Source organism: Lynx rufus, unplaced genomic scaffold (assembly GCF_022079265.1).
Source record: "Lynx rufus isolate CCGP_SWC_20201006 ecotype Redwood Valley unplaced genomic scaffold, mLynRuf1.p SCAF_12, whole genome shotgun sequence".
Taxonomy (NCBI): domain Eukaryota; kingdom Metazoa; phylum Chordata; class Mammalia; order Carnivora; family Felidae; genus Lynx; species Lynx rufus.
In genome coordinates, this window is record NW_025814826.1 from 13,454,568 (window position 1) to 13,470,647 (window position 16,080).

Here is a 16,080-nt window from a genome sequence, read left to right on the forward strand (position 1 = left end):
CATTTCAAATGCACCTCCCACCGTGCAGTCACCCGGTGCAAATCTGATCACGTCACTCTCCTCAGGAAGGCCCAACTAAGTCTTCTTACTGTCCCCGGGATACAATCAGAATTCCTCAATACGCAGCACAGCACAGCACAAGAATATGTCCTTCTATCAAAACACCCCTGTCAGTTTTCATCCTCCAACTTTATATACCTAATACATTGCCTATTAACCTAGTTTTCAGGAAATATATTTTAAAGCCAATTACAATATTCAAAATATTACAACTGCACGATAAAATGCATTTATCTGAAAATGTTAAAGTCCATTTTAATCCTCACTGTACCTGAAAAGCTACTTTGTCTGTTAACACAGCATGCATACTCAGAGGCTTTTACTTTCTGAACTGCAATTATCTACAGCACAAATCAGAACCATTTTATTAGAAATATGAGAAGGCATATATCGTAGAGGGAAAAGAATGGTACTTGGTCTGAGTCTCAGCCATTACTGATGTACCTGGGGCAACTTATTTAACGCCCCATGACTTGATTATTCAACTGAAAAATACACATGACATCTAGCTCTAAGGGACATTTTAATGATTAAATAAGATATGGCATGTGTCTGGCACATGGATGGTCTTCATGAGCGTAAACACTGTGTCCACAATTCCCTGAGGATTGCAGTAAAAGGAGTCTTGCACTAACTCCGTGGATAGGAGATCATGCGAGGGATGCAAAACTTTCCAACAATAAAAACATCCAGCACCTTTGAAATACTGAGAGAAGAGTGAACTCTGACAGGCTCAAGAAATAAACGTACACTCAGAAATTCATGTAACAGATTTTCGCCCAAACATTCCCGCACAAGTGCAAGGACATCCCCGCCTCTACAACTAGACGAACACTCAAGACTGCCCTCATCCTCAAGACAAAAAGCTCTGCAAAGATCCACACCTATGCTCCTCCCGCAAATTATTTCCTTATTGATAGAAGTTTTGTAATTTACTGGAAAACCGTAACAAACTAATCCAGCTCACTTGTTGCTCAAGAGAGTTGCACAAAGAACCTTTCTTCAGCAAACTCGCAGTAAACTACATACATCGCTTCTAGTGCTAATTAAAGGGGACCCTGTTTCCCTGAAGTCTGTCTCAGACTCTCAGGCTAACACAGGAGCAATGCTACTGGGAACCAAATGCATATCAAATTATTTTAAAAGGCATTCTAGAAAACTGGGTTTTAACCTACCCCTGACCTAGAACATGGAGTCCAGGTTTCCTTTCAATGCTATGACAAGGTGAAGTATCACTCCGCTTGACTGAGATGGAACTTGTACCAAAACAACTCGGGTAAAAAAAAGGTCAACTAGGAACAGGAAAGGCATGAATGGGTGTGAACGAGAAAAAGCACAACAATTCTGATAGGAAATTTAACCTACGTTTACGTGGCAGTGCGCTTGGATTTTGCACAGCTCCTATGACTTAGGGGGAAAACATTTCTAAAACAAGAGGATTACCTTTTACACATAATCCAAAATGAATAATCACCAGTGACCACCGTGCTTTCCGCAAATGTTCAGAGGGCAGATATGGAAACGCCAATTAGGAAATGAGAACGTCACCTATGCCTGAATTTGCCTGCCAACGGGACCGATCTCTCCAGAACCGACTAGGCTCTCTGCTTGACTAGACTCTGCTCAACAACACTTATCCCCCTGGTCTGCACAGCCATGGCTGCGGAAACAGTACTTTCACTGTGCTACTCGATGCTTTATCATCTTGGCCCTCCACAACCATTCTCAAAAAAGAACCTATGTAAATTCAGATAGAAACACAATTATTGTTTTCCAAAAGTCTTTATTACAGGTAGCACATTTGTTTTAGACAAATGAGATATATCAGTGAGTGAAACTGTATTTTTGAGTGTATGTGAAGTCATAGAGACATGCCCCTCCGGAAAGCAAGGACCTTCCTTGCTCGACAGTAATGTAACTCAGAAGATAATTCTGCTAAAATCACTGTGGAGATGTACAGTTATTGTATTACCTCTGCTTTTACATAACACGGTATTTGATATTTTTAATTAATGTGCTGTTAAGGCTTAAGCCGGAACCAAAGCTTAATGAAACACTGTTTCTGTGGGAAAATGGTAACCACTTTCTGGAGAGCACTCCCCTGCACATTTTCAATGAGGCACCACGACGAAGACAAAAGCGACGACGGGCGACACTGTCCAAAGGTCAACACTGGATTTATTACAGCAGGCTTAGTGAACATGTAATGTTGTAAAAATACAAATTAAAATGCAAAAAGCACGATCACTATAAAAAATACTTACGGAGGACTCCTGCTAAATTTTGAAAGTAAGTCCAGAAGAGAGATCTTGGGGAGCACAAAGCCACTCCTCTGGTAGTGTCTAATTGGTGGGACTGGATGTTCCCACTTTCTGCAGACACAGCTGCCTCCCCTCCCCCTTCCTCCATGCAGACAGAACCTCAGCTGCATTTCTATATATCAGACCAAGTGTTTACGACAAGCCTAGAGCCCTCCTCAGCCCTACAGAGTGAGCCTGACTAAGCTTTGTCTTCTCCCTTGAAATGACCATCCCGGGAACCCGCGTGTACAGAAATTCTGGCGAATGACACCTGAGGAGAGCTCTGCTGCATGGCAGGGGTGAGGAAGACCTCTGGGAAAACATCCGGTTGCTAAAAAGAGATTCCTAAGGCTGGTAACAAACCCTGTGGCCAATTAACTGGCAACAACTGCTAGAGCTGAACTACGCCTTTCCTACACAGGCTACCCTTCTAAGTGTATGCTCGCCAAACAGAATACTCACAGAAGCTCTAGTCTGACAGACCAGACCTGAATGTAATCCGAATGCTGGTCAACAGTGGAAAAAATACACCGTCGAAAACTCACGCAGTGATATGCTACTACACAAGAAAGTAAACAAAGGAAACATACACGCTACAGTGTAGCAGACTCCAACGTAGAATTTTAAAAAAAGAAGACACAGGATAACAACTACTATGTGATTCGATTTATACAAAGCCCCTAAATGGGCAAAACTTACCTATGATGTTGGAAGTCAAGATCACGGTTAACTAACCTTGGAGGAACCGTGACGGGAGCTTCTGGGATACTGGTCGTGCTCTGTTTGTTAATCTGCATGCTGGTTTTTCATAGGTATGTTTACCTTCTGAAAATGCAGTGAACTGTCTATTTGTGGTTTGGGCACCTTTCTGTACGTATGTTACTTACCTATAAGATGTTTAATTGTAAAAAAACAGAGAAGGCACCAAAAGCAGAACCAGTAAGAGAAAAATTTGATATATCAGATTTCATCCAAATCAAAAAGTTTTGGACATCAAGCAACACCATCAGCAAAACGAAAACACAACGGATATGGATAGCCAACAGACACACGAAAAGACGCTCCATATATCATTAGGGAAATACAAACCAAAACCACAAGGAGAAACTCCTTCAAACCCACTAGAATGGCTCTCATCAAAAAGAAAGACAACAGCCAGTGTTGTCCAGGATGTGGAAAAATTGAAGCCCTCACACAGTGCTGACAGGATTGGTAAAATGATGCAGTCCCTTTGGAAAACAAATTAGCAATTCCTAAAATGTTAAACACAGAGCTACCATATTGCCCAGTAATTCCACGCCTAGGAAATTAGGTGTGGACTGCCATATTACCCCGAATTCCACACCCAAGAGAAGTGAAAAACTTATGTCCACGCAAAACCTTGTATGCAAATGTTCATAGCTGCATTACTCACAACAGCCAAAAAGTGGAAACAAACTGAGTGTCCGTCAACTGACAGATAAACAAAAGGAGGTATATCCACACAATGGAATGCTTTCTGGCAATCAAAGTCATCAAATACTGATACAGGTTACAACATGGATAAACGAACCTTGAAAACAGCATCGTTTGGTTACTATGAAATGTCTAGAATAGGAAAGTCTACAGGGCCAGAAAGCAGATTCCTAGTTGCCTAGGGATAGGGGTAGGGGATGAAGAGTAACTTTTTCTTTATGGGGTGATGAAACGGTTCTAAAACTAGACCATGGTAACGGCTGCACAACACTGTAAGTATACTGAAGCCACTGACCTGTACGGTTTAAACGGGTGAATTTCATGGTATGTAAGTTTTGCGTCAATAAAACATTTTTTTAATGCAAGAAAACAGGGGCGCCTGGGTGGCTCAGTCGGGTAAGCTTCCGACTTTGGCTCAGGTCATGGTCTCACAGTTCGGTTCACGAGTTCAAGCCCCACACTGGGGCTCTGTGCTGACCACTCAGAGCCTGGGACCTGCTTTGGATTCTGTGCCGCCCTCTCCCTGCTCCTCCGCCACTTGTAACCTGTCTCTCAGTCTCTCAAAAATAAATACATGTTACCAAAAAATTAATGCAAGAAAATGGAGTCCTCTTACAACCTTTCATCATTAGTCTGTGAGGATGTGCCACTAAGATGTGATATGGCCATCCTGCAACCCTGAATGAACATTTCCAGGAAAGGGCCAAAGTCCTGAAATGACTTAGCAGGAAAACAAAGCAGCTGGCCCTTCAAAACACGGCTTAGCAGCTGAATTAACCAACCCAGGAGCTGCCCTTTAGAACTTTTCACAACGTGGAAGGAAAAATGTCCGACACTTTCTGAGTTGCAAGGTGCTCCTCTAAAAGGGATATAGGATGCTGAACAAAAGCACTCCCTTAGTTTCTGACATCAAATCTTTTAGATGTACACACAGCCAAATAACTTAATACATAAAAGAAAAATTTTATTTCAATTCAAATTTGGGGTTCTGGTAGACAAAATGTAGCATTTCTTGAAAAGTAAAATTATGTCTAAGAACAGACAAAAGTATATTGAGCTTTGTGCTCTGATCTAGGGCTTTTCAGAAAATATTCTAAGACGCATTTTCTATATCATCATTTTTAATACCCTGAAATATAAAGACATGAGGCACGGAAACCGGTTATCAGCAAGCAGAAAATATATCATCAGCTAAAGCAATTTTAGGAGTGTAAATCTAGTCCTAAATCTTATACTCACATTAATATTTCTTAATAAGCAGTGGATTTTATTATTAGTTTATTGTTGAAGTAAGTAGCTTAGTTAAGTTTCAAGGATGGATTAATTATGGGTGTGGATAAAGAGAACATATGCTACCACAATCGCTACAATCATAGTATGTAAACCGGTGGCCATTACCTAGGATTAAGAATATAATTTCCCCTTGGTAAAATACTGCATGGTTAAGCTTACTCAGGAACATTACATATTCCTATGATACCAATAAGCAGTAGTGACAGGATACCAAATGAAAGTTGTAACTGTTTTCTCATGACATTGCACGAAGAAAAGATACAGTGTGCTCTTTTATATGAACTCATTTAGCTGGAGTCAGATTCAAACAGATACATAAGTAAACAGTATCAGCTGCTCTAGTACATGCTGAACGGTGGCCTCCCTTCTGAGTTGCCGATCTGCATTTCTAGCCTCTTCCTGGGCATTTCCACTTGGATGAAAGGCAGCTGTCCAACTCAAAACATATCAAAGTATACACCAGGATTTTCCACCAAAACCATCCCCCTTTCTGGCATTCCTCTAAGAGGCCCACCATTTTTCCAGCTATGGAGGCTCAAATCTTAGAGGAATCACGGACTGCTCCTTTCACCTGATCTCCAAACAAGCTAGCAAAACTCTTGGTAAGCTCTGAATGCTCTCTCCCCACATCATTTCTCACACTCCCTTCTTTTTTTGTCAAAGCCGACGACATCCTAGGTGACGTCATGACTTCCCCAAAGTATCACATGACTGATCGATGAAAATGATTACATTTCACTAGAAGTACCGTTTTGAGAAGGAAAGTGATTTCTGCGTATTTTGTCACCGGTGTGTTGTCCCTAGTACCTCAGACTGCCTGCAACTCATATAGTAGGTGCTCAACAAATATTTGGTGAATGCATGAAAAAATGTGTAACTGTGAAATGCAGAACAGTGATCCCCACCGCCCTTAGTGAAATGCCACATATACATCACCTTTCTGACCAAAGAAAAGGATACCAATATCAACCTGACATTTAAGGGTTTCCATTCTTTGTTCCACCCTGCCATTCAAGATTTATCTCCAGCTATTTAATTTCTAGATCCCCTAAACTCCAGCTACAATGCATTGCTATAAAATAGCCATATGTATGGTACACATATACAGAATTTGTGTTTAAATAACCACATATATGTATTATTAAATTACCGTGAAATGCAATGGAGAAAACCAAGTAGGTTAAGGAAAGCTAAAGTCAGCCTCTCTGCTTATGTGACATCTGAATAGAGACCCAAAGGTGCTGAAGGAACAAGTTAATGGCTACTGGTGGAAGAATATTCCAGACAGGGGAATTGCAAGGACAAAATCCCCCAAGTGGGAGAAGGTCCCAACTGTCCTATTTACATCCTCCGAACCTGGGTACGATGCCTAGAACTTTACCATCTATTATTTCACTCACTTACTTGTATTTATTTAGAGCCCTCTCTACGCCAGGAACTGAGAGTCTATCAGAAATCAAACTTCCCAATGTGAAAATTCCTCCAATTCATCTTTGAGTTCAACTGTATAACAATCTCAACCAATCTCAAATTCAGCATGACTTCGGTTGGCCTTGACATCTTTGCTTCAATTCCCTTTCCCTCCTGGCATCCCCATGCCGTTTCACAATACACAGTGCTCCCCAGCCTCCCGCTCAAAGTCTCCATTCTTTTCTCTTTTTTTAGTGTTTATTTTGAGAGAGAGAAAGAGAAAGAGAGAAAGAGAGAGAGAGAGAGGAGAGAGAGAGAGAAGGCACACACCGGGGAGGGGCAGAGAGAGAGAAGGAGAACAGGAATCCCAAGCAGGCTTCATGCTGTCAGCACAGAGCCCCACACAAGCCTTGAACCCATAAACAGCGAGATCATGACCTGAGCTTAACCGACTGAGCCACCCAGGTGCCTGTCCATTCCTTTTTTGACAAGTGTGACATGAGGTACATGCTTACTATTATCCACCCCCAAATTATAGTATTTGGTCAGTCCAATTTTATGTCTACTATCTTCCCCAATGCCCCCCACTCCCCGCTCCCCCCCCCGAAAAAGGCTGGGAAAGAGAGGCAAAACAATCTGCCATTATCTCAAATCTTTGTCCCCACAGGATTCAATATTTATTCAGTAAGGGATGCCACCGAGATGTTTCTGATATTAGACTCAAATAACAAAGGATAATTCTTCCTATAAAGACGGTTCAAACTTGACTGGAACCTAGTTCTCCAGAGCCTTTTGGCTCAGCAGAGCAGTAACCCCCGTAACACAAGTCCTAATAACCTAAAACAAAATGCTGTGTTGTCTGCACAAATATGGTTTTCACGACGAATTCACAATAAAATCTCTAATAAAATTTAGATATATAGAAATATAAATATCCGTGTACTTTGATGCATCTTCACTTATGGTTTTCCTCGTCAATATCCTATTTCTGCCACGTTCTTTAGTTTTTAAAATCCAGCGAGTTCTAAGGGCCATCAGGTGCACTGACAGCGCATGGACATCCATGTTAAAAAATAACCTGGCCTGAGGAAAGGAGGAGAGACTCCAGGAACAGCCACTGCCAAGAGCAAGCCTGGCGATTCCAAGGAGCACAGATATCAAGAGAAACGTCTCTTCCAAAACAACACCCAAAAGGAGAGGCTCTCCTGGATGCTGCCTAGGAAACCCGGGCAGAAATACACGTGACCCTGTGAGGATCAATACAGCCAGACCATCAAGCTGAAAGGAGGGGATGAAAGTTCCAAAGCTGAAAATTCTTTCCCTGCGAAAACAAGTCAACTCCAACTAACAGGAAACACGAACTAAACTCTGGTAATCCTCAGTTTTAATTCACTTTTCTGTTGTGTGGAGAAAGATCACCCCTGCTTTCATTAAGACTCACATTGTGTGAGGCTTAGTAGGACTTCAAGTGCTTTTCTCTCTTCACCTTCTCCACAGCTGAGAGCATCTTTACAACCTTTCAAGGAACTGCTACCCCAACTCCTGTTGTTGTTTTTTTTTTTTTTTTTACCTAATTTGCGAGTATTCTGGGATTAAAAACAATATGGATTGAAATGAGTCAAGTGACACTTGTATTAATTCAAATGTATCAGCCTCTCTCCGCCATGGTACCTCGCTTTCTCCCTGACTTTCCGATTCGTTGTCCCATGACTATTTCAGCTACAGAAGGTCCACTTCTCAGCATCACACTGGCCTTTTCTGATCGCTCGCCAAGCCCCAGCGCACCTGTCCTTTACCACATTCCTGCGTCCACCTCTCCTTTTCTCGTATCGTTTTTATCCTGCAAACTCCTACCCAATCGTCAGGGCCCAGCTCCAATAACCGTTCTTTTCCATAGCCCTCCCTGAGTCCAGCAGAAAGCCACTATTCCGTGGTGTCGGTTCCCTTTTAGTTGTCATCATTTTTCATAGGCCTGTCACTCTGCTGGGAACATGAACCTCTTCTAGACCTGGATTATTTTTCATTTATTGTTACAGGTCGGCACCACACCCAGCAGCAAACACACAGCAGCTGCTCCCTAAATGCGTTTCGAATCACTTTTCATTTAACCTTTCTGCTGTTATCTCTTCACGTGTTTTTATCTTAATCCAACCTCTTCCCACCAGACTACAGAATCACCGCACACAAGTATTGTCGTCTTACATGCTGTGTATCTCACAGGGTTTGGTACTTGACAGGTGTTTGTGAACCGAATGGTAGGTACCAGTCCGCCATCCTGCCTTCCTACGAGACTCAAAACCCAGTAGTATCTTTCTTCTCACTTGCCCATGGGGAAAACAGGGCCTCAGAGAGAAAGCCTCAAAGGAGGCAACCCACTGGAGCTCAGCTGAGGAAACAGTAACAGACATTACTAATGGCACAGCCTTTATTCCACTAGACCCAAGTCCTTGACCGATACAGGCAAGCTCGAGGTTGGCCAGAAAACAGCAAGACTGGGAGCGGAGTTAAAGCACGTCATGGCTGATAAGCTAATTAGAAACAATGCCCACTGATAAAAATCTGTGATTATTTGTTCTCCATGACAAGGTGGATAAGTGACATTTGTTCTTAAAAATTACTGCAGAATAGTTCCAGCACCGTGCAACCCAAATTCGGAATAGGATTAATGACTTAAGCCTTGGACTTAGGTCACAATTTGGGGGAAGTAAAACAGCTCTTTTTATAAATACATTTATAGCTTTGGTTTAAACAACTGGCCCAAGCTGAGATGCTACATTGGGCAGAAACCCCCCCACGTAGGTTAGAAAGAAAAAAAATAAATCCTGCACATGCATCAAAATCCTCGCTGACTCCATCTCCCAGCTCCTTCTAGAAAGGAGGAGACTGTGCGACTATCTTAGGTATAAAGGAGCAGCTAGCAAAAAGGGATTTGGTCCCAGATGATTAAAATGAACAAACCGCAAGAAAAGGAAACCGCACTCTCGCCGCTGATTCCCAAATGGAGTTGGTCTCTTGCTCCAGTGCCATCAAATTTTAAAGGATAAGTGGGAGAATTTTTAAGAGTCTGTCTTAGGGGCGCCGGGGTGGCTCGGTCGGTTAAGCGGCCGACTTCGGCTCAGGTCATGATCTCATAGCCCGTGAGTTGGAGCCCCGCGTCGGGCTCTGTGCTGACGGCTCAGAGCCTGGAGCCTGTTTCGGATTTTGTGTCTCCCTCTCTCTCTGCCCCTCCCCCGTTCATGCTCTGTCCCTCTCTGTCTCAAAAATAAATAAACGTTAAAAAAAAAATTAAAAAAAAAAAAAAAAGAGTCTGTCTTATCAACAGGAAATGCCTCTTCCCTGTTGCCCGTTCCTAGAAAGAGGGATTTTGCCTCAACAAGGCTGGCCTTCCTCTCCGCTCTTTCAACTAACCCCTTCCTCTTTTTTCTTTTCCTCTTTTGAAATGAGAGCTACCCTTAGAGAGCAGGCTAATACAACCTGCCACCCGCCCCTTGCCTGTAACTAGGTGGGCAGAGCCTTTTCCTTCTACGCTACGTCTCCAGTATAGTTCTATTCACAACAGAGGTAATGTTTTGTTCTCCATTTGATGACTCTAATAATGCCCTATTTCTTACTTGTTCAAAACCCAGGCTGGAGAAAGGGATCCCTTTATAGATCTCCTCAGAGAACTCATCAATTTAGAGAGCTCATCAAGGAACGTTCACGAGAAATACATTAACTCTGAAGCCAAATAAATTGGTTCCACTGAATAAGCTCTATCAACCAGAGCTCTAAGTGACTCGTTAACTGGGTTTAGAGAACATGCTTGCCTCAGGGCCCCAAGTGAACACATTAATTGATGAAAAAAGGTCCATCTTTCATCTGTCGGGTCCTACAAGCATAAATGTCTTCCTTCTACACTTAATGTGTATATTTAAGAGTTTAAATCTGGATTTCTTTTTTTCTACTCAAGGCTTCTAAAAAACAAAAAACAAAAAACCCGAGACAACTATACTATCATAAATTACATTCACATACACTGCAGCTAATTATGCCCTTAAAATGCTTTTACAAAGTACTTTAAGCGAACACCAGATTGTGTTTAAACCACCATATGAGATACTCAGTGCGTGGTGCCTCCAATATTACACCATTAATTTTTACAGCCTCTCCCTAAGTTCCATAAGGGTTAAGTACAACTGTATTATCTTTATGTCCCAGCAAAGGAATTGAACTTGAATGGCTACAAAGAAGTCCTATAGCAAATACCATGGTGAGCTGGAATCCGAGTGGGGCTTTCTCTGATGGAGAGTACCGATCACCAGAGCAGGCTTCCTTCTGGGAAACCACAGCACCGAAAGTTCCAATTTCCCACAGGGTCCATGGCCCAACATTCTAGGATTCCATAGTGAGTTCCTGTTGTGCGTAACACGAAGAAGCTAAAAGGAGACATGTTTTCAAGCACAGCAAAGCTGTGGCCAGGGCACAAGCACAATTATCTTACCAATACCACTGTGCCATTTTAAGCTGTCATTCTTAAATACCAAAAACAAACAAACAAGCAAAAAACCCCACACCTTATGTAGTTTCTATACTAATTAAGATCTTCTGGAATTAAAAATCTTTCAATAGTCTCCCATTCGATTAGAAGTTTTATCATGCCAATACTCACCTGACACAGGAAATATTTATTTGATTTTCACTACAAAATAGACTGGTGATATAAATTCTACTGCGTGTGCATGCACCATAATCATAAAAACATGTCTCAGGGAACATATTGACTAGACTTGTAGAGGACAATATATTCAAGTAAAGGGTGGAACAGGGGTTTCAAAGAAAACAAAAGACTTTTTTCTCCATTCATATTCCATGTAATAACAACAAAAAAAAGCCTTTTGTTTTCCCCTTAGGAACTTTTCACTAGATTTTTTAAAATAATTTTTTAAAGTTTATTTATTTATTTTGAGATAAAGAAAGAAAAGAGTGAGTGAGGAGCAGAGAGAGGGGTGGGGAGAGAATCCCAGGCAAGCTCTGCCGTCAGCACAGACAGAGCCCTGTCTGGGGCTCAAACTCACAAACCATGAGGTTACGACCCGAGCCGAATTCAACAGTCCAACGCTTGACCAAATGAACCACCCAGGTGTCCCTTAACTAGATTTTTACCATCACAATCACAATTGCCCCTTGATGTCCTCCCATCTCTTCCTCATGGTAGGAATAATAATAATAATAATAATAATAATAATAATAATAATAATGGAATAATGACACCTTCCTAATATACTAAAAGGTTTACTCCTTGCCAACTTTGGAGCTACTTTTGAACCCTCTTCGTAGACAGGAACATCTGAAGAGGTTTACTACCTTGCCCAAGGTCACAGAGCTTGGATCTGAATCTTGGATTTTCTGATGTACCGGCCTAAACTCTCACCAACCCCAGCACACTGACCCCTCCCCACCCCATCCCACTGGTAATCTATAGGTAGGTAATGGGGCAGCAAAACTGGCCCGGGGGTTCCAGCAGCTTTTCAGAATCTAGACCTTTCCTAACTTGCCCCCCCCCCACCATCAAAACTTTCCTATCCTGTGTCTTGCTGATTCTAATTTTGTTAGGTTATCGCAGTTAAATTAACCCTGTGGCAGAGTTACACCTGACACAGTGCCTTTCACATACTAGTCAATAAATGTTTTGTTTGGTTGACAATCATTTACCTTTCAAATAATATATTTGCTTTCTAGTAAGTATCTTCAAAACCTTCCTGTAATTAGCTTCTAATAGCCTGAGTTTGCATACTGCATAGACAGGGTAGAGGGGATAAGGCCCTTTAACACTGATTTGAAACCTCATCAATTTAGGAGGAAAGGGGGGGAGGAGATAAATTGCATACAAATGCATTTGCACTCCCCCCAGTGCAATAAACTCCACTGGCTGTCTTTGACACTCATCGTTGTATCCCTATCACTTAGCCCAGAGCCTGAGCAGTAGATTCCCAAGAAACACTTGATTGGATGCATGGATGCATGGATGGATGGAAAAACAACAGATGAATAAACTGGTGAATAGATGGAAAGGAGTTAAAGGTGGCTGCTTGGTTATGGACTATATATTTAAATCAGAGTCTATTTCTTACCTGAAGACGCATTAAGAGATCTATTTTACTGTAGAATTTATATCTGTTAGAACCCAATTTAAAATATTTTCTTCTTGCAAGTCTATAAATTACTTATACCTATTACACCTGTAAATTAATTATACACCATATACATTTACAGAAACAATTTTCCATTTTGCACAAATTTGCCTTACTTGTAAAAATATACATATAAATGATTCTTCCAAATTTAGTTTGCCGAAAACATTTTATACATCTTCAAACAACAACAAAGAATAATCTACTAAAAGAAATAGTTGCAAATATAAAATGAAAGGTAGCTTCAAAGACGACTCAAAGGTCAAACTGGCCTCGTGCACTTCTATTTCTAAGTGGGAATGGAAGATTGCCACATCATGTGGTACAGCGAAAAGAACATTTCTGTTTGCTCAACACTGTAATTTATTTTCTATTCAGTAAACTGTGAAGTTTCTACTCTAAATACATTTTCATAAATGAGAAAATAAACACGCTAAATCAAAGCAGGAACTGTGATTTTTATGTAGTAAAAATGCAAGTGTTCACCAGAATTCAGGAAACATAAAATTTGTTTTTATTTATCTTTTTTTTTTTTACCCAGATATGAGAGGGAGTTTCCACAATTATGACCACAGAGAGGCCACAGCACAAGGTTCTAATTCCTTCATCTGTTTTTCCGTGAGGCTCAATCTGCTAGCCCTGTGGAATATTCCAGGATGCCAAATTATAATCATAACAATCATATGTACAATTTGTTCCTTTTTTCTGATCAAAATAATACAATTTCCCAAAGAAGCTGAACATTCAAACTTTGAGTCATTTCCTTTAGTATCAGTCTTACCTCCTCTTTCCCTTTTTTCTTCTAAAGCAACCTCAATCCAAAGTATTAACTACCATTACAAATACAATCTCAAACTGGAGTTGATTTTTCTAGGAATAATGGGCTTTGGAAAGTGGGCGGCTGGGGGGGGGGGGAAGCACTCCTTGGAGAAGTCAGATAATAGGTCTTGTGACCCCTGCCATTGCCTGAGCTAGTCCCCTTCTTCTCCAGACCTTGGTGAGCACCCCAGCAAAGCGGAGGGACTACCTCATCCATTACATCCACGCCGGTTCTCGGGGGGCAGCAAGGGTCCCAACCTTCATGACCCCACACTGCTATACCTTCACAAAGCCACTCTGAATTTTGTCTTCACAGCCAGTAAAGCCAGGGGACCATGCCACAGCTTCAGCACAGTCCTATGCAAGGCGACAACACTCCCATCGCTGAATGGGGGTGCACGCACACATACAAGACCCTCTCAGGCATGTTGGGGGTGGGGGGAGGCAGGGAGACAAAGACTGTTGTGTTGTCTCTTGTCGATCTAACCCATTAGAGAAAAGACCAGCAGCAGAGGATGACTCTTTTTTAAGTGGAATATTTAATTAACTAAAATACCCCCTCTTCCACCCGGGCCATACATTATGGCTTCCACCAAGTTGCCCTGTGACCCTTAATCTTTAGGAGCTTCAGATTTCTCCTATGTTAAACAGGAGTTTGTGCTGGGTGATCTCTGAAGTTCCTTTTAAAAATAAATTATTTAACTATATATCTTATAGATCTAATCTCATCATATTTTTCTCACTGAAGTCAAGGGAAGTCTCTATTTCGGAAGCGAGTCACAAACACGAAGCTCTATTTGAGACATCCGTGGGAATAAAGTAACTTGAACAGATCCCCCCGCCTTTCGCTGTTGACCATGAAAACTCTTCCTGGTGCTCCCCAGAGCTCGGAAAATTGACAAAGGCCTTTCAGTCAGGCAAATATATGAGCATGCAAATAGCTTAGGAAAAGCAAAAGGCCTGATAATTTTTACTAAAAGAAAACTTAAATGGTAGACACTAGTATTTGCCTGAAAAGAAAAGAAAAGTACAGGATACACAGAAGACCCGGGACTTAGAGAGTGGAGAGTGGAATATTCAGAACTGGTACGGTATCAGGAGACACACTGTTCAAAATGTTCTGTTGGCCTGGGGCGCCTGGATGGCTCAGTTGGTTAAGCATCCAACTTCAGCTCAGGTCATGATCTCACAGTTCGTGAGTTCGAGCCCCGCGATGGCCTGTGTGCTGCCAGCTCAGAGCCTGGAGCCTGCTTCAGATTCTGTGTCTCCCTCTCTCTCTGCCCCTCCCCCGCTCACACTCGGTCTATCTCAAAAATAAAAAATTTAAAAAACATTAAAAAAATGTTTTAACAAATGTTCTGTTGGCCTATTTCACAACCAAGGCCTAGACTCTTCACAACTAAAGAGTCCTGCTCTGCACAAACTTTTTTTTTTTTTTTTTAATATTTACCTAATGCACCCAACTTCCCATAAATAGCTGGTATGTGGCTCAATTACCGCTGAGTCCTTTCGGAGAATACAGAGCAATAGCTTCTCTTTAAATATACAAGATAAAAATAAGAATCTGTCCTACAACATGCTCTTCCTTGGTAATTCACTCTCAAATTACAAACTTTTAGGCCCAGAGGGCAAGAAAGACCCGCCCGCCATGCATGACCTCCTGCTGGTCCGTGGGCAGGACCAGTGCCCTTCCTGACAAGACTATCATTCATCTATAGTGAAATGAGAAAACAGAACTAAGGTTACGAGTTTTTTAAAAGCTAAGTCTGTTCAACTTACAGGTCCGTGTTCATTCTCAGACTGTATCCTTCCTACACTCAGCTACTAAAGATAGGTTCTCTCTATGAAATGATGAGGACAGTATAGTTAATAATGTTCGTATTTAAAAAAAAACAAAACTTGGCCACACTATCTGTTTCCCCATCCTATAATTTTTTTTTATTTCATTGTTCCTAAAATCTAAATGCCTGGGAAGCACTCTTCCATGGAAGTATTAAAGTAGCAACTCATGGGTGAAGATCAATCATAATTTACCAAGAGTTCTACGGACCACAATGTTAGGCTACTTGAAGTAGAAAAGCAGCTGAGAGTCTTCTTAGACAAGTGGCGGAAACAGAACATACAGCCTGAAAGTTGAATGTGACCCTAAATACCTAGCAGTTCCTCCAGTGGTTAGATCTGTAACAAAAATTAATGTGAATGGAATAAATTATCCTTATGGTATGGTGAGTGAATGCAATATACCGCTATGGCAAAATGACAACATTCTTACAGGATTCAAGTTGGACTTCAAGAGCCATGGTATCTAATGATGTCTAAAGAGAATATGAAGGTTTTGCAGCCACCAGAAGGACAAAGACACAGGAATTCATTGGACTGGATCTCAGACTTCTCTGCAATCAACAACCTCCCCCTCCTGTTGCCATCTTGATTCAATACCACAATGCAAAACCTCCACACGTTAAGTAAGAGAATTCCAGCTGGTAGACATGACTCAGACATTTCTAAGAATGTAGTTAACATGTACAAACTCATTAGGTGTTCAGCTAACAGGAAGAAAAGTGCAGCACAAT

At 41.5% G+C, this 16,080-nt stretch overlaps 2 protein-coding genes across 3 annotated transcripts in view; one reads left to right on the forward strand and one right to left on the reverse strand.

Moving 5' to 3' along the window:
* CA8 (carbonic anhydrase 8) overlaps positions 1-16,080 on the reverse strand; it is a 90,247-nt gene that overhangs the window by 57,106 nt on the left and 17,061 nt on the right. The window lies entirely within an intron of this gene.
* On the forward strand, positions 2,133-15,938 carry LOC124507927 (ubiquitin-conjugating enzyme E2 variant 2-like). Its single transcript, XM_047074394.1, is given in 3 exon segments — positions 2,133-2,263; positions 15,624-15,736; positions 15,739-15,938. Coding segments are annotated over 3 exon segments (444 nt in total).